Source organism: Agelaius tricolor, unplaced genomic scaffold (genome assembly GCF_023055355.1).
Source record: "Agelaius tricolor isolate 1412-34295 unplaced genomic scaffold, bAgeTri1.0.p SCAF_55, whole genome shotgun sequence".
Lineage (NCBI taxonomy): Eukaryota > Metazoa > Chordata > Aves > Passeriformes > Icteridae > Agelaius > Agelaius tricolor.
In genome coordinates this window covers 1,958,253-1,984,075 of record NW_027269315.1, presented here as the reverse complement: position 1 = coordinate 1,984,075, position 25,823 = coordinate 1,958,253, and the positions used below count along the sequence as shown (strand labels likewise).

At 49.2% G+C, this 25,823-nt stretch overlaps 1 protein-coding gene across 1 annotated transcript in view; it reads right to left on the bottom strand.

Moving 5' to 3' along the window:
- Positions 1 to 25,823, bottom strand: part of R3HDM2 (R3H domain containing 2) — a 91,756-nt gene that overhangs the window by 4,377 nt on the left and 61,556 nt on the right. Inside the window, 11 exon segments of the mRNA XM_071456167.1 lie at positions 5,157 to 5,241; positions 5,321 to 5,421; positions 6,753 to 6,900; positions 9,090 to 9,259; positions 10,515 to 10,615; positions 12,200 to 12,354; positions 13,743 to 13,838; positions 15,109 to 15,170; positions 17,522 to 17,648; positions 19,721 to 19,966; positions 22,599 to 22,688. Coding sequence (XP_071312268.1) covers positions 5,157 to 5,241; positions 5,321 to 5,421; positions 6,753 to 6,900; positions 9,090 to 9,259; positions 10,515 to 10,615; positions 12,200 to 12,354; positions 13,743 to 13,838; positions 15,109 to 15,170; positions 17,522 to 17,648; positions 19,721 to 19,966; positions 22,599 to 22,688 — 1,381 coding nt within the window.

The following is a 25,823-nucleotide window of genomic DNA, read 5'->3' as shown; positions in this document are numbered from 1 at the left end:
TCCCAATCACCTCCTTTATGGAGGGGATCCCAATCCCCTCCAATTCTGGTTTTCCTTCAGGAGGAGATTTGGGTACTCCCACACCACCTCTCCTGGGCACAGGAACACTGCTAGGCTGCCCCCAGCTGGAATTTATTCTTTTAAACCACCCAATCTGTTCTTTTAATCCAGTTATTCTTTTAAACCCTCCAAAGCAGCCCTGCAATGTCCCATCCCAATCCCTTCCTTTGTGCAGGGGATCCCAGTCCCTTCCCTGTGCCCACAATTCTGGTTTTGCTTCAGAAGATGCAGGCACAGGAGCCCTGCCAAGCTGCCCCCAGCTGGAATTTATTATTTTAAACCACCCAATTTATTCTTTTAAGCCAGAAATTTCCCCTCCAAAGCACCCTGGAATGCCCCATCCCAATCCCTTCCTGTGCCCACAATGCTGATTTTACTTCAGGAGATTTGGGTATTTCCACAGCCACCTCTCCTAGGCACAGGAACCCTGCCAAGCTGCCTCAACAGGAATTTATTCTTTTAAACTACCCAATCTATTCTTTTAAGCCCTCCAAAGCACTCTGGAATGCCCCATCCCAATCCCTTCCTGTGCCCACAATTCTGGTTTTGCCTCAGGAGGAGATTTGGGTTCTCACAGCCACCTCTCCTGGGCACAGGAACATTCCCCAGCAGGAGTTTATTCTTTTAAGCCACTCAATCTATTATTTTAAGCCAGAAACTCCCCCTCCAAAGCACCCTGGAATGCCCCATCCCAATCCCTTCCTGTGCCCACAATTCTGGTTTTCCTTCAGGAGGAGGTGTGGGTATTCCCACAGGAACCTGCCAAGCTGCCCCCAGCAGGAATTTATTCTTTTAAACCACCCAATCTCTTCTTTTAAGCCCTCCAAATTACCCCAACCTGCCCCATCCCAATCCCCTCCTGTGCCCCCCATTCTGGTTTCCCTCAGGAGGAGATTTGGGCACTCCCACAGCTGCAGGGACCCCAAATCCCCCTGGTGTCCTGTGCACAGCTCGGGCTGTCCCAGGGGCTCTGGGCTCTTTTCTCACCCCAAACCCTCCGAGAGCAGCACTGGGAGCCCAAACCCCACAGGGCCACCCTGATCCTGGCAGGGAGAACGGCAGCACCCATGGAGGAGGGGGTGGCACTGGGTGTGTCCTGCCCTGGGGTTCCCAAATCTCTGCAGCTCCAGTTCCTGCCCTGGGGTTCCCAAATCTCTGCAGCTCAACCCCTCCTCTGTGGTACCCAAATCCCTCTGCAGCTCCAGTTCCTGCCCTGTGGTACACAAATCTCTGCAGCTCCAGCCCCTGCTCTGTGGTACCCAAATCCCTCTGCAGTCCCAGCCCTTGCTCTGTGGTACCTGAATCTCTTTGCAGCTCCAGCCCTTGTGGTCCCTAAATCCCTCTGTAGCTCCAGTTCCTGCCCTGTGGTACCCAAACCCCTCTGCACCTCCAGCCCTTGCCCTGTGGTTCCCAAATCTCTTTGCAGCTCCCAGCTCCAGTTCCTGCCCAGTGGTACCCAAATCTCTGCAGCTCCTGGCTCTGCCCAGTGGTTCCCAAATCCCTCTGCAGTTCCCAGCTCCAGCCCCATGGTACCCAAATCCCTCTGCAGCTCCTGGTTCTGACTTCTGTCCCTGCCATGTGGTTCCCAAACCCCTCTGCAGCTCCAGCCCCTGTGGTACCCAAATCCCTCTGCAGCTCCAGCCCCTTTCCTCTGGTACCCAAATCTCTGCAGCTCCCTGCTCCAGTTCCTGCCCTGTGGTTCCCAAACCCCTCTGCAGCTCCAGCCCCTGTGGCACCCAAATCTCTGCAGCTCCCAGCTCCAGTTCCTGCCCAGTGGTTCCCAAACCCCTCTGCAGCTCCAGCCCCTTTCCTCTGGTACCCAAATCCCTCTGCAGTCCCAGCCCTTGCCCTCTGGTCCCCAAATCCCTCTGCAGTCCCAGCCCCTGTCCTGTGGTTCCCAAATCCCTTTGCAGCCCCCAGCTCCAGCCCCTGTGGTTCCCAAATCCCTGTGGCAGCTCCTGGCTGCAGCCCTGGGCTCAGCAGAGCTGCTGGAGGATTCTTTGCTAATATTAACGAGGCACGTGGGGACCCTGCCAGGGCCAGGAGGGGGAGGCAGCTCTTAAAGGGCCCCTGGGAGCAGCTGCTGCTGCTGGGGACACTGAGGTGACACCAGGGACAAGCCTGAGGGCTCCAGAGCCTCCTGGCTCCAGCCCCTGTGCTCCCCAAATCCGTCTGCAGCCCCTCATGGTCCCCAAATCCCTCTGCAGCTCCTCATGGTCCCCAAATCCCTCTGCAGCTCCTCATGGTGCCCAAATCCCTCTGCAGCCCCTCATGGTCCCCAAATCTCTGCAGCTCCTCATGGTCCCCAAATCCCTCTGCAGCTCCTCATGGTCCCCAAATCTCTGCAGCTCCTCATGGTCCCCAAATCCCTCTGCAGCTCCTCATGGTGCCCAAATCCCTCTGCAGCCCCTCACAGTCCCCAAATCCCTGTGGCAGCTCCTCATGATCCCCAAATCCCTCTGCAGCTCCTCATGGTCCCCAAATCCCTCTGCAGCCCCTCATGGTGCCCAAATCCCTTTGGCAGCTCCTCATGATCCCCAAATCCCTCTGCAGCTCCTCATGGTCCCCAAATCCCTCTGCAGCTCCTCATGGTCCCCAAATCCCTCTGCAGCCCCTCATGGTGCCCAAATCCCTCTGCAGCCCCTCATGGTGCCCAAATCCCTCTGCAGCCCCTCATGATCCCCAAATCCCTCTGCAGCTCCTGTTTCTCCCCTATTCTTGCCCTGTGGTACCCAAATCCCTCTGCAGCTCCAGCCCCTGCCCTGTGGTACCCAAATCTCTTCAGCTCAACCCCTTCCCTGTGGTCCCCAAATCCCTCTGCAGCTCCCCATGGTCCCCAAATCCCTCTGCAGCCCCTCATGGTGCCCAAATCCCTCTGCAGCTCCTCATGGTGCCCAAATCCCTCTGCAGCTCCTCATGGTCCCCAAATCCCTGTGGCAGCCCCTCATGGTCCCCAAATCCCTCTGCAGCCCCTCATGGTCCCCAAATCCCACTGCAGCTCCTGTTTCTCCCCTATTCTTGCCCTGTGGTACCCAAATCCCTCTGCAGCTCCAGCCCCTGCCCTGTGGTACCCAAATCTCTTCAGCTCAACCCCTTCCCTGTGGTCCCCAAATCCCTCTGCAGCCCCTCATGGTTCCCAAATCCCTCTGCAGCTCCTCATGGTCCCCAAATCCCCTTGGCAGCTCCTCATGGTGCCCAAATCCCTCTGCAGCCCCTCATGGTTCCCAAATCCCTCTGCAGCTCCTGTTTCTCCCCTATTCTTGCCCTGTTGTACCCAAATCCCTCTGCAGCCCCAGCCCCTGCCCTGTGGTACCCAAATCTCTTCAGCTCAACCCCTTCCCTGTGGTCCCCAAATCCCTCTGCAGCTCCTCATGGTCCCCAAATCCCTCTGCAGCTCCTCATGGTGCCCAAATCCCTCTGCAGCTCCTCATGGTGCCCAAATCCCTCTGCAGCTCCTCATGGTCCCCAAATCCCTGTGGCAGCCCCTCATGGTGCCCAAATCCCTCTGCAGCCCCTCATGGTGCCCAAATCCCTCTGCAGCTCCTCATGGTGCCCAAATCCCTCTGCAGCCCCTCATGGCCCCCAAATCCCTCTGCAGCTTCTGTCTCTCCCCTGTTCTTGCCCAAATCCCTCCCCAGCTCCAGCCCCTTCCCTGTGGTTCCCAAATCTCTTCAGCTCAGCCCCTGCCCTGTGGTTCCCAAATCCCTCTGCAGCCCCCCATGGTGCCCAAATCCCTCTGCATCTCCTCATGGTCCCCAAATCCCTCTGCAGCCCCAGCCCCTGCCCTGTGGTTCCCAAATCCCTCTGCAGCCCCAGCCCCTTCCCTGTGGTTCCCAAATCCCTCTGCAGCTCCAGCCCCTTTCCTCTGGTCCCTCCCTTGCCCAGGGTCACAGTGGGGACACCCTGGGCATGGACACAAAGGATTCACTGGAACCTTCAGCCTTCACAGCCACCCTGGGAGATCCCAAATCTCCAAAAATTTGGGGTTTGAAGGTGCAGGACCCATGGGAAAGGGAGGCAGGGGTGGGAAGGGTGACTTGGGAATGAGATCTCACATTCTGCTGAGAAAGAGGAAAAAAACCCAGCTGGGGATGGCACCTGGAGGCTCCACCATCCATTTTTGGGGACATCAGAGGGCACAAAGAGGCAGGAGGGGATCACTTGACAACACCCCCAGCCTGGACCCACCTGAGCTGGGGGTGTTTGTGGGTGTGGGGTGAAGGGACTGGCAGGAACCCTCCAAAACCAGAACAGGGAAGGGCAGGAACCCTTCAAACCCCCAAAACCAGCCCAGGGACTGACAGGAACCACCCAAACCTCCAAAATCAGCCCAGGGACTGACAGGAACCCTCCAAAACCAGCACAGGGAAGGGCAGGAACCCTTCAAACCCCCAAAACCAGCACAGGGAAGGGCAGGAACCCTCCAAAACCAGCCCAGGGCTCTGTGGGATGCTGGGGATGGCACCTGGAGTCTCCACCACCCATTTTTGGGGACATCAGAGGGCAAGAAGAGGCTGGAGGGGGTCACTGGCAGCCTGGACCCACCTGAGCTGGGGGTGTTTGTGGGTGTGGGGTGAAGGGACTGGCAGGAACCCTCCAAAACCAGCCCAGGGACTGGCAGGAACCCTCCAAACCTCCAAAACCAGCACAGGGAAGGGCAGGAACCCTCCAAAACCAGCACAGGGAAGGGCAGGAACCATCCAAACCTCCAAAACCAGCACAGGGAAGGGCAGGAACCCCCCAAAACCAGCACAGGGAAGGGCAGGAACCCTCCAAAACCAGAACAGGGACTGGCAGGAACCCTTCAAACCCCCAAAACCAGCCCAGGGACTGACAGGAACCACCCAAACCTCCAAAACCAGAACAGGGACTGATAGGAACCACCCAAAACCAGCACAGGGAAGGGCAGGAACCACCCAAACCCCCAAAACCAGCACAGGGAAGGGCAGGAACTCTCCAAAACCAGCCCAGGGACTGACAGGAACCACCCAAAACCAGCCCAGGGCTCTGTGGGATGCTGGGGACGGCACCTGGAGTCCCCACCACCCATTTTTGGGGACATCAGAGGGCGAGAAGAGGCCGGAGGGGTCACTTGCCTACGTCACTGGTCCCCAGGTCGGTGGAGGCTGATTTCAGGGCCTGCCTCTTGCTCCTGTTGCTGTGTTTCATCCCGGCCTGGCCCTGGGAGGGGACAAATGTCACCTGTGTCACCTGAGGGGCCGCGGGGGCCGCGCAGAGGGGCAGGGGGGCACGGCTGTACCTGGTGGCCTGTGTAGCTGGGCTGGTTGTGCAGCAGAGGAGGGGGACACAGGGACAGGTTGTACTGCAGAGGTTGGCCCAGCAGGGAGTACCTCCCGTCACCTGCACCACGAGAAGGATTTTGGGGACCCCAGGAAATGTCACAGCACTGCTGTCATTGTGATATTTCCTGGGGAAATGCTCTTTGCCCAGGATTGCTTCTCCTGGGAAGTTGAGAAGCCTCAGAGAAAAATGTAAATAATAATAATAACAACAATAACAACAATAACAATAATAATAACAATAGTAATAATAATCTGATTATTTTCTCCTGTTGTTTGCTGCTCTGGAATGTGGGCTGGAGATTGTTTACCAACAGGTGAATGTTCGATTGGTTTCATGCAAATTGTTTTTAATTTTTAATTAAGCCAGCTGTGTTGGGACTCTGGAAGGAGTCACGGGTTGTTATTATTCATTCTTGTTAAGCCTTCTGTCTCTATTCTTTCTCTGTTCTTTAGTTTAGTATTTTATAATATAATGTAATGTAATGTAATGTAATATCATATCATATTGTATCACATCTTATCAAATCATATCATATAATATACTATAATATACTATACTATAATCATATTATATGATTATAATATCTATCATATCATAATATAACATAATATAACAAAATGTAATAAAATACCATATATACTATAGTATAATATACTATACTATAATATACTATAGTATAATATACTACACTATAATATAATATAATATACTATACTATAATCATATTATATGATGATAATATAATATAATATCATATTATAATATAACATAACATAACAAAATGTAATAAAATACCATATATACTATAGTATAAAATACTATAATATACTATAGTATAATATACTACACTATAATATAATATACTATAATATACTGTACTATAATAATATTATATGATGATAATATAATATAATATACTATAATATACTATAATATAATATAATAGCGATCTAATATGATGTGATATATCATATAACATAATTTATAATACATCATATCTCATATAACATAATATAATGTGATAAAATGTAATATATCACGTAATATATATAATATAACACAACATAACAACATAACATAATATAATCATATGATATAATATGATATAATATGATATAATATTATATTATATCATATTATATTATATCATATCATATCATATCATATCATATATCATATCATATCATATCATATATCAAATCAGCCTTCTGAGATTATGGAGTCACATTCACCTCTCCCCTCACCCATCCCCATCCCTGGGCTGCCCCAGGGGCTCTGTGCTCTTTCCCCACCCCAAGCCCCCGTTCAGCAGCACTGGGAGCCACCCCCCCCACCCCTGGCTGCACCCTGGAGGAAGAGGAGGAGGAGGAGGAGGGAGCCCCCCTTACCTTGTGCAGGGCCCATGGGCCGGGGGGGGAACTGGGTGAGCACGGGCAGGGGGCTCAGCCCCGGGCACACGCTGCTCAGGTTGGTGACGGGCGACGGCGTCGGCGACTGCGTGGGGGACGTGATGGGGCTGCTCAGCTGGGTGCTGGCCTGGGGAGGGGACAGGGTCACACACGGCCAGGGCTCGGGACACTCACACACCCGCCCCGTGTCACACCCGACACGGAGAAAAAGCTCCTTTCTCTCACAGTGCCATTCAACTCAACTCAACTCAACTCAAATCAATTCAATTCAACTCAATTCAAATCAATTCAATTCAATTCAAATCAATTCAATTCAACTCAATTCAATTCAATTCAACTCAATTCAATTCAATTCAAATCAATTCAAATCAATTCAATTCAATTCAATTCAAATCAATTCAATTCAATTCAATTCAATTCAATTCAATTCAATTCAAATCAATTAAAATCAATTCAATTCAATTCAATTCAATTATGTTCCAGATTGCAAGGCAAGATGTATTCTATTACCATTTTTGGTAACAGAATACCAAAACTGGGCAGTTTTGCAGTTTTCCTTATCTCTTCCACAATCACTCCTCCCTCCATGGAGACATCAGCTGATAGCAGCTATGGAATGTCCCTGCATGGCTGATAAGAACTGCAGCATCCCATTGGGAGATGAGAGCCCAGAGGGAGGAGCCAAACATTCCTACCTGGATACAATCTGAGATTTCAAACATTCCTGCCTGGATACAATCTGAGATTTCAAACATTCCTACCTGGATACAATCTGAGATTTCAAACATTCCTACCTGGACACAATCTGAGATTTCAAACATTCCTACCTGGATACAATCTGAGATTTCAAACATTCCTACCCGGATACAATCTGAGATTTCAAACATTCCTACCCGGATACAATCTGAGATTTCAAACATTCCTACCTGGATACAATCTGAGATTTCAAACATTCCTACCTGGATACAATCTGAGATTTCCAACATTCATACCCTGTTATAATCTGAGATTTCAAACATTGCTACCTGGATATAATCTGAGATTTCAAACATTCTTACCTGGATACAATCTGAGGTTTCAAACATTCCTACCTGGATACAGTCTGAGGTTTCAAACATTCCTACCCAGATACAATCTGAGGTTTCAAACATTCTTACCTGGATACAATCTGAGATTTCAAACATTCCTACCTGGATACAATCTGAGATTTCAAACATTCCTAACCAGATTTATCAGTATTGATTTAGTTTAGTGCATTGTTTATTTTATCCTTTTATTTTCTTCCCTATTACAGAACTGTTATTCCCTGCTCCCACAATTTCTGTTGCCTGAGAGCCCCTTAATTTCAAATTTATAGTTTGCTACTCTCAGCCTAGAACCTTTAAGCCTCGGTGCTTTTGAGTTTGCTAATCTCAGCCTTGCAGCTTCTAAACCTCCGTGCTCTTGAGTTTGCTACTCAGCCTAGCAGCTTTTAAACCTGGCTTCTTGTCGCAGACATCTTTTCACTAAAAATCCTTTCTTTAGGATGTTTCCTTCTGAGAGGCCTCAGAGACAGAATGTAACCAATGGTTATCAGCTGCTGTAGAATGCAACAGCTCCACCTGTGATTGGCCCATCTTGGATGTGCATAATTAATGACCAATCAAAGACTGAGCTATCTCGGACAGAGTCTGAGAGAGCTGCCTTTGTTATCATTCTCTTCTTTTCCATTCTTAGCTTATCCACCTTCTGAAGAAACCTTTTCCTTCTTTTTCTTTTTAGTATAGTTATAATGTAATATATATATATATCATAAAATAATAAATCAGCCTTCTGAACATGGAGTCAACATTCTCATCTCTTCCCTCATCCAAGAACCCCTGTGAACACGGTCACAGGTTCTCCTGAGCTGCTACTCTCAGCTTAGCAGCTCTTGAGTTTGCTACTCAGCCTAGCAGCTCTGGAGTTTGCTACTCTCAGCCTAGCAGCTCGTGAGTTTGCTACTCAGCCTAGCAGCTCTGGAGTTTGCTACTCAGCCTAGCAGCTCTGGAGTTTGCTACTCTCAGCCTAGCAGCTCTTGAGTTTGCTACTCAGCCTAGCAGCTCTGGAGTTTGCTACTCTCAGCAGCTCTTGAGTTTGCTACTCAGCTTAGCAGCTCTTGAGTTTGCTACTCAGCCTAGCAGCTCTGGAGTTTGCTACTCAGCCTAGCAGCTCTGGAGTTTGCTACTCAGCCTAGCAGTTTTCAAGCCTAGGCTCACCCAGCCCAGCCCCAAAGGCTGAGCTACCTCCCCCCAGTCCCTCCCAGTCCCTCCCAGTCCCTCCCAGTCCCCCCAGTACCTGAGCACTGCTGTCGGGGTTGTAGAGGTCTCCAGGTTTCTGCCCCCTCTGCTCCAGGCTGTAGTACTTACAGTGGCTCCACTGCACCACGGGGGGGTTCTGGGGGGCCTGGGGGCCGTTGGGGACATTCAGCTGCATCACCACCACACCAGGGCCTGATGGGGACACCCCTGGGGACAGACACGCGGCTGTACGGCCCAGGCTCTGCTGCTGGGGGACACAGAGCACCTGCCTGTGCCTGTCCCTGTCCCTGCACACCCTTCCTTCCCCACAGTCCCACTCTCTCCTCTGCCACTCGTGGTTTTTCCAGGCTGGGAAAACCCCCAGGATCCTCTGGGGATTCATCTCTGATAGCAAAGGTTACACCTGGGAGTGGTGATGATTAATGCAGGAGAGATGGGAGCCGAGCTGAGGGATGGCAGCGCAGTGACAGCTCTGAGCATCTCCACAAAACTCCAGGCAAAGGCTCCAGGTGCAGAACTCCAGCATCCCAGCTCAGATCCAGGCTCAGATCCATCATCCCAGCTCAGATCCAGGCTGAGCCTCCATCATCCCAGTTCAGATCCAGTCCAGATCCAGCATCCCAGCTCAGATCCAGGCCCAGATCCAGCATCCCAGCTCAGATCCAGGCTGAGCCTCCATCATCCCAGCTCAGCTCCTGCACCTCACTAAGCCCAAATCTCCATCATCTCAGCTCAGATCCTGCTCCAGACCCATCATCCCAGCTCAGCTTCTGCACCAGGCCCACACCTCCATCATCCCAGCTCAGATCCAGGCCCAGATCCATCATCCCAACTCAGATCCAAGCCCAGATCCATCATCCCAGCTCAGCTCCAGGCCCACACCTCCATCATCCCAGCTCAGATCCAGGCCCAGATCCATCATCCCAGCTCAGCTCCAGGCCCAGATCCATCATCCCAGCTCAGATCCAGGCCCAGATCCACCATCCCAGCTCAGATCCAGGCCCAGATCTCCAGCATCCCAACTCAAATCCAGGCCCAGATCCATCATCCCATCTCAGATCCAGGCCCACATCTCCATCATCCCAGCTCAGCTTCTGCACCAAGCCCAGATCTCCACCATCCCAGCTCAGCTCCAGCTCCACCATCCCAGCTCAGCTCCAGCTCCACCATCCCAGCTCAGCTCCTGCTCCAGCTCACTCCCAGCAGCTGTGACAGGGAGCAGGAATCCCCCACCTCCCCCTCTGCCCTTTTCCCCTCTCTCAGCACCCCAGAGCCCCCCCAGCTCCCTCCAGCCCCGTGCCCACCCTGGCAGGGAGATGCCAGGCACCCTCCAGCGCCCACCCTGACCATTCCCCCGAGGAGCCCCCTTGGCACAGCAGCTTGGCAGCTCCAGAGCCCACGATCCAAAGGCTGCTGCCACCTCTGGAGTGGGTGCCAGCCTTGCCCAGGGCCCCCCTGGTACCTGAATACTGCTGCTGCATCTGGGGAGGGCTGCAGGGCGCCGGGGACTGCGGCATCTGGTACTGCTCAGAGCCAGGGGGCTGCAGGAACCCCACGGATGGGCTGGGGAGCAGAGAGGGTCAGGTCAGCATTCAGGAGGGGTTTGGGAACCCAGGAAATTCCTCTGGCTGCCCTGGAGGGCTCGAGACCCTGCCCAGGGGGCTCAGGGACCTTGGCACAGAGCACAAGAGCCCTGTGGCTTTGATTTAGCCCTTGGAAAAAATAATTACCAAGATTTAAATGAAGGATTACAAGTCAAGAAAGTTTAAGTAGAATGATAGTTAGTTTGTTATGGGGTGAAAAGTCGATTTTTTTGGGTTTTTAGAATGGGGGTTCAGGGGACAAGATGGAGGAATCTGGGCATGTCCTGTCCTTGTTCTTCTCCTTCTCCTTGTTGGCCTCCATCTCCTGCTGTGATGGTGGCACTTTGGGATTGGTTTAGAGAGAAATCATCTAACACAGGTGATAGGTATTGGGAAGTAATTGTAAATATTTTGTAGATTTTAGTATAAAAAAAACTAACACCACCCCAAGGGCTGGAAACAATTCCCAGCTCTGTGTGAGGAGTTACAAACCACAAGAGTGTGAGTAGAGTAATAGTGAATTAATCACTGGGTGAAAATGTAGAATTTTGGGGATTTCAGAATGTGGGTTTAGGAGGCAAGATGGAGGAATCTGGGTGTGTCCAGCCTTTCTTCTTCTGTTTCTTGGCCTCCATCTTTTGCTGTGATGGTTTTAGATTAAACCAATCTAAAGATTAGAGTAGAAGCTCACTGTCTAACACAGGTGATGGGTATTGGAAAATTATTGTAAATATTGTACATTAGTTTTTAGTATAAAAAACTAACACCACCCCAAGGGCTGGAAACAATTCCCAGCTTTGTGTGAGGAGTTACAAACCACGAGGGTTTGAGTAGAATGAGAGTGGATTAATCACAGGGTGAAAATGTAGAATTTTGGGGTTTTTAGAATGGGGGTTCAAGAGGCAAGATGGAGGAATGTGGGCATGTCCAGCCTTTCTCCTTCTGTTTCTTGGCCTCCATCTTCTGCTGTCATGGTTTTAGATTGGTTTGGAGTAGAAGCTCAGTGTCTAACACAGGTGATGGGTATTGGGAAGTTATTGTAAATATTGTACATTAGTTTTTAGTATAAAAAACTAACACCACTCCCAGGGCTGGAAACAATTCCCAGCTTTGTGTGAGAATTACAACCTACAAGAGTTTGAGTAGAATGACAGTGAATTAATCACTGGGTGAAAATGTAGAATTTTGGGGATTTCAGAATGCGAGTTTAGGAGGCAAGATGGAGGAATCTGGGCATGTCCAGCCTTTCTCCTTCTTCTTCTTGGCCTCCATCTTCTGCTGTGATGGTTTTAGATTAAGCCAATCTAAAGATTAGAGTAGAAGCTCACTGTCTAACACAGGTGATGGGTATTGGGAAGTTATTGTAAATATTGTACATGTAGATTTTAGTATAAGAAGATAACACCACCCCAAGGGCACCAGAGCAGAAAACAGAACCCCAGAACCTCCCAAGCTGAAAGATCACAAGGATCCCTGACTCCTGCCCTTGACAGGACACCCCCAAAGCCCCAAACCTGTGGGCACAGCACCCTTTTCACCCCCCTGGCAGCTGCCAGAGCTTTACCTGGTGCCATTCTGCTGGGCAGTGGGGATGACACTGTAGTAGATGGGGACCCCTGCAGCCTGGAGCCCCCCCTGCACAGACTGGCTGGCTGGCACGAGCACGGGCTGCTGGAAGGGCTGCTGGACCACGTTCTGGGAGTCACTGCCCATGGGCACCTGGGCAGGGAGGAGAGCAGCAGGTCACAGCAACAGAGCAGGGGGAAATGGCCCAAAGAGGCAGCAGCAGGGGGAGGGGGCTCCAGGTGGGTTTTTCTGACACCCCACAGCAACCTCCCCCTGGCAGAGCCCGTCCCAGAGATTCAGGTGTGCCCCAAAGGTGCCCTGGGAGCAAATCCCCTCCTTTGGGGGACCCATTGGGCACATCCATCCCCTGGGCACATCCTGCCCAGCCAGGGCCCCCTCCTGCCCCAGATGTGTCCTCTCCATCCCTGTGAGCAAATCCTCACCCTTGGGGACCCCTTGGGCACATCCATCCCTTGGGCACATCCTGCCCAGCCAGAGCCCCCTTCCCCATCACCCCAGACTGGAGAGCAGCAGATGCCCAGCAGGGTGAGGAGAATCCAGGTGGGTTTTTCTGACACCCCAGAGCCCCCTCCCCAGGCCTCCTGCTCCAGATGTGCCCCACAGATCCCCCCATGGACGTGACCTCCCCATCCCTGTGAGCAAATCCCCACCTTTGGGGGACCCTTGGGCACATCCTGCCCAGCCAGGGCCCCCTCCTGCCCCAGATGTGCCCTCCCCATCCCTGGGAGCAAATCCCCACCCTTGGGGATCCCTTGGGCACATCCAGAGCCCCCTCCCCAGCCCTGTGAGCAAATCCCCACCTTTGGGGGACCCCTTAGGCACATCCTGCCCAGCCCTCCTGCTCCAGATGTGCCCCACAGATGCCCCACATGGACGTGGCCTCCCTATCCCTGTGAGCAAATCCCCTCATTTGGGGATCCCTTGGGCACGTCCATCCCCTGGGCACATCCTGCCCAGCCCTCCAGCTCCAGATGTGCCCCAAAGATGCCCTGGGAGCAAATCCCCACCTCTGGGGCATCTCTTGGGCACATCTTGCCCAGCCAGAACCTCCTCCCCAGCCCTGTGAGCAAATCCCCACCTTTGGGGCATCCCTTGGGCACATCCATCCCTTGGGCACATCCATCCCTTGGGCACATCCATCCCTTGGGCACATCCTCCCCAGCCCTCCAGCTCCAGATGTGCCCCACAGATTCCCCACATGGACGTGGCCTCCCCATCCCTGTGAGCAAATCCCCACCTTTGGGGGACCCCTTAGGCACATCCTGCCCAGCCCTCCTGCTCCAGATGTGCCCCAAAGATGCCTGCATGGATGTGGCCTCCCCAGCCCTGGGAGCAAATCCCCACCCTTGGGGATCCCTTGGGCACATCCAGAGCCCCCTCCCCATCCCTGTGAGCAAATCCCCACCCTTGGGCACATCCACAGCCCCCTCCCCATCCCTGTGAGCAAATCCCCACCTTTGGGGGACCCTTGGGCATATCCTGCCCACCCAGAGCCCCCTGCCCAGCAGCCCAGTGCCCACCTGGTAGGAAGGCAGTGCTGTGTACTGGACCATCAGCCCTTGCATCTGGCTGCCCATGCTGCTCCTCTGGCTGCTGAGGAGCCCGGGGGGCTGAGCCTGCTGCACCCCCAGCACGTTCTGCATCTGGCCCCCCATGTTGTTCCTCTGGCTGCTGAGGAGCCCGGGGGGCTGAGCCTGCTGCACCCCCAGCACACCTTGGTAGCTTTGCTGCTGGTTGGACATCATTGGCTGTAAACCTGCCAGAACGGGGTTGGAATGGAGGGACTTAGAGCTGGGCATGGGAAATAACCCCAGATTCAAGATTTAGGGAGTAAATAACTCCAAATTTAGGGAATAAATAACCCCAGATTTAAGATTCAGGGAATCAAATCCTGCTCCTGGTGAAGAATGGGGAAAGGGCTTCCCTTGGAGCAGATTTAAACACAGCCAAGGGAAGCTCCTGGCTTTAAATACCCCTGGCAGAACAGGGTTTCAATTGAGGTTTCAATGGAGTCACTTCCCAGCTGGACATGAGAATTAACTCCAAATTTAAGATTTAGGGAATAAATAAACCCAGTTTTAAGATTCAGGGAATCAAATCCTGCTCCTGATGAAGAATTGGGAAGGGTTTCCCTTGGAGCAGATGTGAACACACCCAAGGGAAGCTCCTGGCTTTGAATTCCCCTGGCAGCCCCTCAGTGCCAGAACAGGGTTGGAATGGAGTGACTTAGAGTTGGGCATGGGAAATAACTCCAGATTTAGGATTAAGGGAATAAATAACCCCAGATTTAAGGTTTATGGAGTAAATAACTCCAGATTCAAGATTCAGGGAATAAATAACTCCAGATTTAAGGTTTAGGGAATAAATAACTCCAAATTCAAGATTCAGGGAATAAATAACTCCAAATTTAAGATTTAGGGAATAAATAACCCCAAATTTAAGATTTAGGGAATCAAATCCTGCTCGTGCTAAAGAATGGGGAAAGGGCTTCCCTTGGAGCAGATGTGAATACACCCAAGGAAGCTCCAGGCTTTGAATTCCCCTGGCAGCCCCTCAGTGCCAGAACAGGATTTTAATGCAGTGACTTCCCAGCTGGACATGGGAAATAACCACAAATTCAAGATTTAGGGAATAAATAACCCCAGATTCAAGATTTAGGGAGTAAATAAGTCCAGATTTAAGATTTAGCAAGTCAAATCCTGCTCCTGCTGAAGAGCGGGGAAAGGGCTTCCCTTGGAGCAGATTTAAACACAGCCAAGGGAAGTTCCTGACTTTAAATCCCCCTGGCAGCCCCTCAGTGGGGCTAAAATCCACCTCATCCTCTCCCCTCTGCATCTGGCCCCCCATGTTGTTCCTCTGGCTGCTGAGGAGCCCGGGGGGCTGAGCCTGCTGCACCCCCAGCACACCTTGGTAGCTTTGCTGCTGGTTGGACATCATTGGCTGTAAACCTGCCAGAACGGGGTTGGAATGGAGGGACTTAGAGTTGGGCATGGGAAATAACAACAAATAACCCCCAAAATTCAAGATTTAGGGAGTAAATAACTCCAAATTTAGGGAATAAATAACCCCAGATTTAAGATTCAGGGAATCAAATCCTGGTCATGGTAAAGAATTGGGAAGGGTTTCCCTTGGAGCAGATGTGAACACACCCAAGGGAAGCTCCTGGCTTTGAATTCCCCTGGCAGCCCCTCAGTGCCAGACCAGGGTTTTAATGGAGTCAATTCCCAGTTGGATAAGGGAAATAACCCCAAATCTAAGATTTAGGGAATAAATAACCCCAGTTTTAAGATTCAGGGAATCAAATCCTGCTCCTGATGAAGAATTGGGAAGGGTTTCCCTTGGAGCAGATGTGAACACACCCAAGGGAAGCTCCTGGCTTTGAATTCCCCTGGCAGCCCCTCAGTGCCAGAACAGGGTTGGAATGGAGTGACTTAGAGTTGGGCATGGGAAATAACTCCAGATTTAGGATTAAGGGAATAAATAACCCCAGATTTAAGATTTAGGGAGTAAATAACCCCAAATTCAAGATTTAGGGAATAAATAACTCCAAATTCAAGATTTAGGGAATAAATAACCCCAGATTTAAGATTTAGGGAATAAATAACCCCAAATTCAAGATTTAGGGAATAAATAACTCCAGATTTAAGATTTAGGGAGTCAAATCCTGCTGCTGCTAAAGAATGGGGAAAGGGCTTCCCTTGGAGCAGATTTAAACACACCCAAGGAAGCTCCAGGCTTTAAATTCCCCTGGCAGCCCCTCAGTGCCAGAACAGGATTTTAATGCAGTGACTTCCCAGCTGGACATGGGAAATAACCCCAAATTTAAGATTTAGGGAATAAATAACCCCAGATTTAAGATTCAGGGAATCAAATCCTGCTCCTGGTGAAGAATGGGGAAAGGGCTTCCCTTGGAGCAGATTTAAACACACCCAAGGAAGCTCCTGGCTTTAAACTCCCCTGGCAGAACAGAGTTTCAATGGAGGTTTCAATGGAGTCACTTCCCAGCTGGACATGAGAATTAACTCCAAATTTAAGATTTAGGGAATAAATAACCCCAGATTTAGGATTCAGGGAATCAAATCCTGCTCCTGATGAAGAATTGGGAAGGGTTTCCCTTGGAGCAGATGTGAACACACCCAAGGGAAGCTCCTGGCTTTAAATTCCCCTGGCAGCCCCTCAGTGCCAGAACAGGGTTGGAATGGAGTGACTTAGAGTTGGGCATGGGAAATAACCCCAGATTTAGGATTTAGGGAGTAAATGACCCTAGATTTAAGATTTAGGGAATCAAATCCAGCCTCTATCTCCACCTCCTGCTGAAGAGAGGGGAAAGGGCTTCCCTTGGAGCAGATTTAAACACACCCAAGGAAGCTCCTGGCTTTAAATTCCCCTGGCAGCCCCTCAGTGCCAGAACAGGGTTTAATGGAGTCACTTCCCAGCTGGACATGGGAAATAACAACAAATTTCAGATTTAGGGAATAAATAACCCCAGATTTAAGGTTTAGGGAATCAAATCCTGCTTCTGCCCCCACTTCCTGCTGAAGAATTGGGAAGGGTTTCCCTTGGAGCAGATCTAAACACAGCCAAGGGAAGCTCCTGGCTTTAAATTCCCCTGCCAGAACAGAGTTTCAATGGAGTCACTTCCCAGCTGGACATGGGAAATAACCCCAGTTTTAAGATTTAGGGAATAAATAACCTCAGATTTAAGATTTAGGGAGTAAATAACTCCAGATTCAAGATTTAGGGAATCAAATCCTGCTCCTGGTGAAAATTGGGGAAAGGGCTTCCCTTGGAGCAGATGTGAACACACCCAAGGGAAGCTCCTGGCTTTGAATTCCCCTGGCAGCCCCTCAGTGCCAGAACAGGGTTTCAATGGAGTCACTTCCCAGTTGGAAATAAAATTTGGAAATAAACTTAAATTTGGGAAATAACCCCAAATTTAAAATGTAGGGAATTAATAATAAACTTAGGGAATCGCATCCTGCTTCTGCCCCCACCTCCTGCTGAAGAATGGGGAAGACTGGAGCAGATTTAAACACACCCAAGGGAACTCCTGCCTTTAAACCCCCCAGGCAGCCCTCAGTGGGGTTTAAACCCATCTCAGTGCCTCAGTGAGCAATGAGGAGAGGGAGGGAAGGACACAGACACCCCCAGCTTCCACCCACGAGCAGCCACAACCCAACCCCAGAGAGCGCAGGGGAGACCCCTGGGGCCAACAACAGCAGCAGCAAAGGGAGATTTGCCCTTTTTAACCCCTTTTTAACCCTTTTTAGCCCTTTTTAGCCCTTTTCCAGCCCCTTACCTGGCTGCTGGGACTGCTGGGGGAGCTGCTGGGGGCGCTGGGAGCTGTAGGCCACTGGGTGACTGAGGGGTCGGTATTGCTGGCTGGAGTTGGGGTACTGCCCAGGGGGGTAGTAAGAAACCTGAATCTGTCAGGGGCAAAAAGAAAACAACCCAGGGGTGTGAGCACAGCAAGGAGCAGGAGCAAGAAAGCTGATTTTTATATATTTTATATATATTTTATGTATATTTTATATATATTTTATATATATATTTTATATATATTATATATATTTTTTATATATATTTTTATACATATTTTATATATATTTTATATATATTTTAATATATATAAAATATATATTTTATATATATTTTTATATATATTTTTATATATTTTTATATATATTTTATATATCTTTTATATATTTATATATATATATTATATATTATATATATATATTTTATATATCTTTTATATATATATATTTTATATATATTTTATATATATTTTATATATATATTTTATATATATTTTATATATATTTTATGGAAAATCCTTTCGTTAGGATTTTTTTTTTTCTCCCCAGAAGCTGAGAGGCCTCAGGAATGAAATGTAAATTATGATTTGCTGGTTTGTTTCTCCTGTGTTTTGCTGCTCTGCGATGTGGTTGGAGATTTTTTTTTTATCCAACGTGTGAATTGTTTTGGATTTGATGACCAAGCATGGCCAGGCTGTGTCAGGACTCTGGAATGAGTCAGGAGTTTTCATTATCAATTCTTTGTAGCCTTCTGTCTGTATCCTTTCTCTATTCTTTAGTATAGTTCTAGTATAAATATAATATAATATAATATAATATAATATAATATAATATAATATAATATATTAATATTATATTATATAATATAATGCAATATATCATACTATATAAAATAATATCGTATAATATTATAAAAATGATATAATATGATATAATATAATATAATATAATATAATATAATATAATAATAAATTAGCCTTCTAAGAACATGGAGTCAGATTCTCAACTCCTTCTCCATCTGAGGAACCCCAAAAATACCACAGGGACCCCCTCCCCAGCAGGTCTGGGGATGTCCCAGATGGATTAAAATATGATATAATAAATTATATTATATTATATTATATTATATTATATTATATTATATTATATTATATTATCATATATAATAGCAATATAATATAATAGCAATATTATATAATATTATGTAATATGATATCATGTAATATCATGTAATATAATGCAATGCAATGTATCATACCTTATAAAATAATATCATATAATATCATAACAACATGATATGGTATGATATGATATATAATGTAATATAATGTAATATCATGTAATATATCACTTCATGTAATGTAATGCAATGTAGTGTATAATACCATAAAAAATAGTATCATTTAATATTATAACAGTATGAAATAACATGCTATGATATAATAATGTAATATGGTATGATACGATACGACATAATTAATATAATATAATATAATATAATATAATGTAATATAATGTAATGTAATGTAATATAATATAATGTAATATAATGTAATGTAATATAATATAATGTAATGTAATGTAATGTAATATAATGTAATGTAATATAATATAATATAATATAACATAATATAATGTAATGTAATGTAATATAATATAATGTAATATAATGTAATATAATATAATGTAATATAATGTAATGTAATATAATATAATATAATATAATGTAATGTAATATAATATAATATAATATAATATAATATAATGTAATGTAATATAATATAATATAATATAATATAATACAATACAATACAATACAATACAATACAATATAATAATAAATTAGCCCTCTAAGAATCTGACAGTAGAGTCAGAATCTCAATTCCCCTATGAGCCCCTGGTGCCCTCCATCCCCCTGGGTGCCCTCCCCCTGGTGCCCTCCATCCCCTGGTGCCCTATCCCTGGTGCCCTCCATCCCCTGGTGCCACCCCCTGGTGCCCTCCCCCTGGTGCCCTCCCCCTGGTGCCCTCCATCCCCTGGTGCCCTCCCCCTGGTTCCAACCCCCCTGGTGCCCTCCATCCCCTGGTGCCCTCCCCCTGGTTCCAACCCCCCTGGTGCCCTCCATCCCCTGGTGCCATCCATCCCCCTGGTGCCCCCCACCCTCCTGGTGTCCCCGTCACCTGCTGTGGGGGCTGGATGTAGCCCTGGGGCTGCAGCACCGGCTGGCTGGGGGCCGTGTGCCCCGAGGCAGAGTAGCTGGAGGTGGGGATGGGCTGCCCAGGAGGAGCTGCCATGATGAACCCTGGCTGCTGGGGGTGCTGGGACAGCAGCGAGGGCTGGAACATCCCCGAGGAAGGGTCTGGAGCCTCCGTGGAGCCCTGGCGGCTGAGGCTGATCTGCCCGAAGGGGCTGCTGAGCTCGTCGGCCTGGAACGGGGCAAGGATGGAGGAGGTGGGACAAAAAGGGCAGCAGGACACAGCTCTGTTGGTAAATACAGACCCCTTCTCCCAAAGAAACTCCCCAAAACACCCCCAAAAATGAGGCACAGAGCAGGACATGGGACATGGGACATGCCAGCTGAGCTCAGAGCCTGGAATGGGGCAAGGATGGAGGAGGTGGGACAAAATGAGAGTAGGACACAGCTCTGCTGGTAAATACAGACCCCTTCTCCCAGAGAAGCCCCCCAAACATGAGGCACAGACCCAGAGCAGGACACGGGACATGGGACATGCCAGCTGAGCTCATTGGCCTGGAACAGGGAAAGGATGGAGGAGGTGGGACAAAAGGAGCAGCAGGACACAGCTCTGCTGGTAAATACAGACCCCTTCTCCCAGAGAAGCCCCCCAAAAACGAGCCACAGACCCAGAGCAGGACATGGGACATGGGACATGCCAGCTGAGCTCAGCAGATGTGGGGACACGAGGGGTGACTCCAGCCCAGCTGCCACGTCCCACGGGGGACAACATTGCCAAAAGATCCCTGTGGGGACAACACAGGGGCTGGGCTGAGCCCCGGGGGCAGCCACGGCCCCCAGACCCCACAATGAGCACAAGCACGGCTGGGGAGCTCTGGGCTTGGGGTTTGCTCTTGGCAAGGCCACCAGTGCAGCAGTGGTGGCCTCAGGCATTGCTGGGGAGCTCTGGGAGCTCTGAATTGGCTCCTTCCAGATCTTTCCAAGGCCACCAATCCAGCAGTGGTGGCCTCAGGCATTGCTGGGGAGCTCTGGGCTTTGAACTTGCTCTTCCCAGGCTTTTCCCAAGCAGCACTGGTGGTCCTGTGGCCTCATGCATCTGCTGAGGAGCTCTGGGCTTGGGATTTGCTCTTCCCAGGCTCTTCTGGTCCCATGGCCTCATCCATCTTTTTGGGAGCTCTGAGAGCTCTGAATTTGCTCTTCCCAGGCTCTTCCCAAGGCATCTGCTGGGGAGCTCTGGGCTTGGGATTTGCTCTTCCCAAGGCCACCACTCCAGCACTGGTGGTGCCATGGCCTCATGCATCTTTTTGGGAGCTCTGGAGCTCTGAATTTGCTCTTCCCAGGCTCTTCCCAACCCACCAATCCAGCAGTGGTGGCCTCAGGCATCTGCTGGGGAGCTCTGGGCTTGGAATTTGCTCTTTCCAAGGCCACCAGTCCAACAGTGGTGGCCTCAGGCATTTTTTTGGGAGCTCTGAATTTGCTCTTCCCAGGCTCTTCCCAAGGCATCTGCTGGGGAGCTCTGGGCTTGGAATTTGCTCTTCCCAAGGCCACCACTCCAGCACTGGTGGTCCTGTGGCCTCAGGCATTGCTGGGTGGCTCTGGGAGCTCTGAATTTGCTCTTCCCAGGCTCTTCCCAACCCACCAATCCAGCAGTGGTGGCCTCAGGCATCTGCTGGGGAGCTCTGGGAGCTCTGAATTTCTCTTCCCAAGCAGCACTGGTGGTCCCATGGCCTCAGGGATCTGCTGAGGAGCTCAGGGCTTGGGATTTGCTCTTTCCAAGGCCACCAGTCCAACAGTAGTGGCCTCAGGCATTTTTTTGGGAGCTCTGAATTTGCTCTTCCCAGGCTCTTCCCAAGGCCACCACTCCAGCACTGGTGGTCCTGTGGCCTCAGGCATCTGCTGAGAGCTCTGGGCTTGGAATTTGCTCTTCCCAGGCTCTTCTGGTCCCATGGCCTCATCCATCTTTTTGGGAGCTCTGGGAGCTCTGAATTTGCTCTTCCCAGGCTCTTCCCAAGCCACCAATCCAGCAGTGGCGGCCTCAGGCATCTGCTGAGAGCTCTGGGCTTGGGATTTGCTCTTCCCAGACTCTTTCCAAGGCATCTTCTGGGGAGCTCAGGGCTTGGGATTTGCTCTTTCCAAGGCCACCAGTCCAACAGTGGTGGCCTCAGGCATCTTTTTGGGAGCTCTGAATTTGCTCTTCCCAAGGCCACCACTCCAGCACTGGTGGTCCTGTGGCCTCAGGCATCTTCTGGGGAGCTCTGGGCTTGGAATTTGCTCTTCCCAAGGCCACCAATCCAGCAGTGGTGGCCTCAGGCATTGCTGGGGAGCTCTGGGAGCTCTGAATTTGCTCTTCCCAGGCTCTTTCCAAGGCATCTGCTGGGGAGCTCTGGGCTTGGGATTTGCTCTTCCCAAGCAGCACTGGTGGTCCCATGGCCTCAGGCATCTGCTGGGTGGCTCTGGGAGCTCTGAATTTGCTCTTCCCAGGCTCTTTTCAAGCCACCACTCCAGCAGTGGTGGCCTTAGGCATTGCTGGGTGGCTCTGGGAGCTCTCAATTTGCTCTTCCCAGCCAGCAGTGGTGGTCCCATGGCCTCAGGCATTGCTGGGTGGCTCTGGGAGCTCTCAATTTGCTCTTCCCAGCCAGCAGTGGTGGTCCCATGGCCTCAGGCATTGCTGGGTGGCTCTGGGAGCTCTCAATTTGCTCTTCCCAGCCAGCAGTGGCGGTGCCGTGGCCTCAGGGACCCCAGAGCTGGGTGGATCCCAGCCCCAGGGGGGGTGTTTGGGACACACCTGATCAGCACAAGCTCACAGAACACAAACACAGCACAGAGCACAAGAGACAGAGCAGAAGAGGAACGGGGGTTTGTACCAGGTTGTACTGCTGGGGTGGAGAGACTGGCAGGAGGACTTGGGGGCAGGAGCTTGGAGAGTACGGAACGGGCTGCAGCGCCGGCACCGGCTACACCAGCAGAGAGGGATGGGCAGGGAGAGGAGGGAGGAAAATGGAGGAAAAGGGAGGGAAAGGAGGAAGGAAAATGGAGGAAAAGGGAGGAAAAGAAGGAAGGAAAAGGGAGGAAAAGAAGGGAGGAAAATGGAGGAAAAGGAGGGAGGAAAATGAAGGAAAAGGGGGAAGGAAAATGGAGGAAAAGGGGGAAGGAAAAGGGAGGAAAAGGGAGGAAAAGAAGGAAGGAAAAGGGAGGAAAAGAAGGAAGGAAAATGGAGGAAAAGGAGGGAGGAAAATGAAGGAGGAAAATGGAGGAAAAGGGAGGAAAAGAAGGAAGGAAAAGGGAGGAAAAGAAGGAAGGAAAATGGAGGAAAAGGAGGGAGGAAAATGAAGGAAAAGGGGAAGGAAAAGGGAGGAAAAGGGAGGGAGGAAGGAGGAAAATGAAGGAAAAGGGAAGAAGGAAATGAAGGAAAGGATGGAAGGGAAAGGGAGGAAAAGGAAGAGGAAAGAAAGGGAGGAAAGGAAGGAAAGGGAGGAAAAGGAGGAAAGGGAGGAGAGAAGAAGGAGAAGGAAAATGAAGGGAAAGGAAGGAAAAGGAGGGAGGAAAAGGGAGGAAAAGGTAGGAGGAAAATGAGGGAAAAGGGGGAAGGAAAGAGAGGAAAAGGAAGAACAAAAAGGGAAGAAAAGGGAGGAGGAAAATGAAGGAAAAAGGGGGAAGGAAAAGGGAGGGAGGAAGGAGGAAAATTAAGGGAAAGGAGGGAGGAAAACAGAGGAAAAGGAGGGAGGAAGGAGGAAAATGAAGGAAGGGAGGGAGGGAAGGAGGGAGGGAGGAAGGGAGGGAGGAAGGGAGGAAGGAAGGAAGGAAGGAAGGAAGGAAGGAAGGAAGGAAGGAAGGAAGGAAGGAAGGAAGGAAGGAAGGAAGGAAGGAAGGAAGGAAGGAAGGAAGGAAGGAAGGAAGGAAGGAAGGAAGGAAGGAAGGAAGGAAGGAAGGAAGGAAGGAAGGAAGGAAGGAAGGAGGAAGGAAGGAAGGAAGGAGAGAAAGAAGGAACAACCAGGTTAGTGTCAAGTGAGCCAACTGCAAACACAGAGGAGCCTTGCAGGGCCTTGGGAAGCACAGGAACCATCCAGGGCAGTATCCACCACCCACCCATCAGGCACAGCCCAGGTGTCTCTGCTGCTCCCAGCACTGCCCACAGTGCTCCTGGTGCCCACTCACCTTCCACAGGGACCCCTCTGTGTCACCTGGAGCACTTGATGAGACTGAAACCCCTCACTGAAACCCCTCACTAAAACCCTTCACTGAAACCCTTCACTGAAACCCCTCACTGAAACCCCTCACTAAAACCCCTCACTGAAACCCTTCACTGAAACCCCTCACTGAAGCCCCTCACTGAAACCCCTCACTGAAACCCCTCACTGAAACCCTTCACTGAAACCCCTCACTGAAACCCCTCACTAAAACCCCTCACTGAAACCCCTCACTGAAACCCCTCACTAAACCCCTCACTGAAACCCCTCACTAAACCCCTCACTGAAACCCCTCACTGAAACCCTTCACTGAAACCCCTCACTGAAGCCCCTCACTGAAACCCCTCACTGAAACCCCTCACTGAAACCCCTCACTGAAACCCCTCACTAAAACCCCTCACTAAAGCCCCTCACTGAAACCCCTCACTAAACCCCTCACTAAAACCCCTCACTAAAGCCCCTCACTGAAACCCTTCACTGAAACCCCTCACTAAACCCCTCACTGAAACCCCTCACTAAACCCTTCACTGAAACCCCTCACTAAACCCCTCACTGAAACCCTTCACTGAAACCCCTCACTAAACCCCTCACTGAAACCCCTCACTAAACCCCTCACTGAAACCCTTCACTGAAACCCCTCACTGAAACCCCTCACTGAAACCCCTCACTAAACCCCTCACTGAAACCCCTCACTAAAACCCCTCACTGAAACCCCTCACTGAAACCCCTCACTAAAACCCCTCACTAAAACCCCTCACTGAAACCCCTCACTGAAACCCCTCACTAAAGCCCCTCACTGAAGCCCACCCTGTGCTTTGGGCACCAATGGTCACTGCTGGGTGGGGGGGCTGATGCTTTGATTGCACCTTTGGATGGACACGGGCATGGTGCATTTCCAGATCCTTCACCAACACCCAAACAACCTGAGATCATTTCATTCCAGGCTCTAAACCCTTGGATCAGACAGCAGAAGATCCAGACTGAAACCCCAGCCTGAGATCCCACCCAGGCTCTCTGCTATCCCAGCTCCAGACAGACACCCCAGCTCATTCCTCGAGGCTCAGGATCCTCCACAAACAAATCCACAACCCCTGGAGCCCCTCCAGAGCCCAAAAAATATCAGTTCCCCCTGTGCTACAGCTGGAAGCTGCTCCTGATACCTGTAGTAAAAGCTTTTCCAGAAGGTTCTTCCCTTCTGAGAACCATGGAACTGCCCAGGTTGGGAGGGACCTCAGGACACCTGGTCCAATTGTTTGCTTTTATTGTCCTTTATTGTCCTAATTCTGATTGCCCAAATTTGTATTGTTCTAATTTTTATAACTATTTTTATATTATTACTATTACTAATGGTTATATAACTATTAACTAATATATCTATTAACTAATATAACTATTAATTATAACTATAAACTAAATATAGCTAATTATGACTATAAACTAAATATAACTATTAACTAATATATATATTAACTAATATATATATTAACTAATATATCTATTAACTAATATAACTATTAATTATAACTATTAACTATAACTATTAACTATAACTACTAACTATAACTATTTATTTCTAATATTAGTATAACTAACTTTTTACTAATATATTAGTAAAAAGTTATTACTGATATATTAGTAAAAAGTTATTACTAATATATTAGCAAAAAGTTATTACTAACATATTAGCAAAAAGTTATTACTAATATATTAGCAAAAAGTTACTACTAATATATTAGCAAAAAGTTACTACTAATATATTAGCATAACTAACTTTTGACTATTATTTATTACTATTATTATAACTATTTTAGAACTATTATTTTATTACTATTAAACTTCTAAAATTTCAACACAAGTGATTGGGGTTTTTTTGCACACAGCAACGCTTAATGCCAGCAAAAA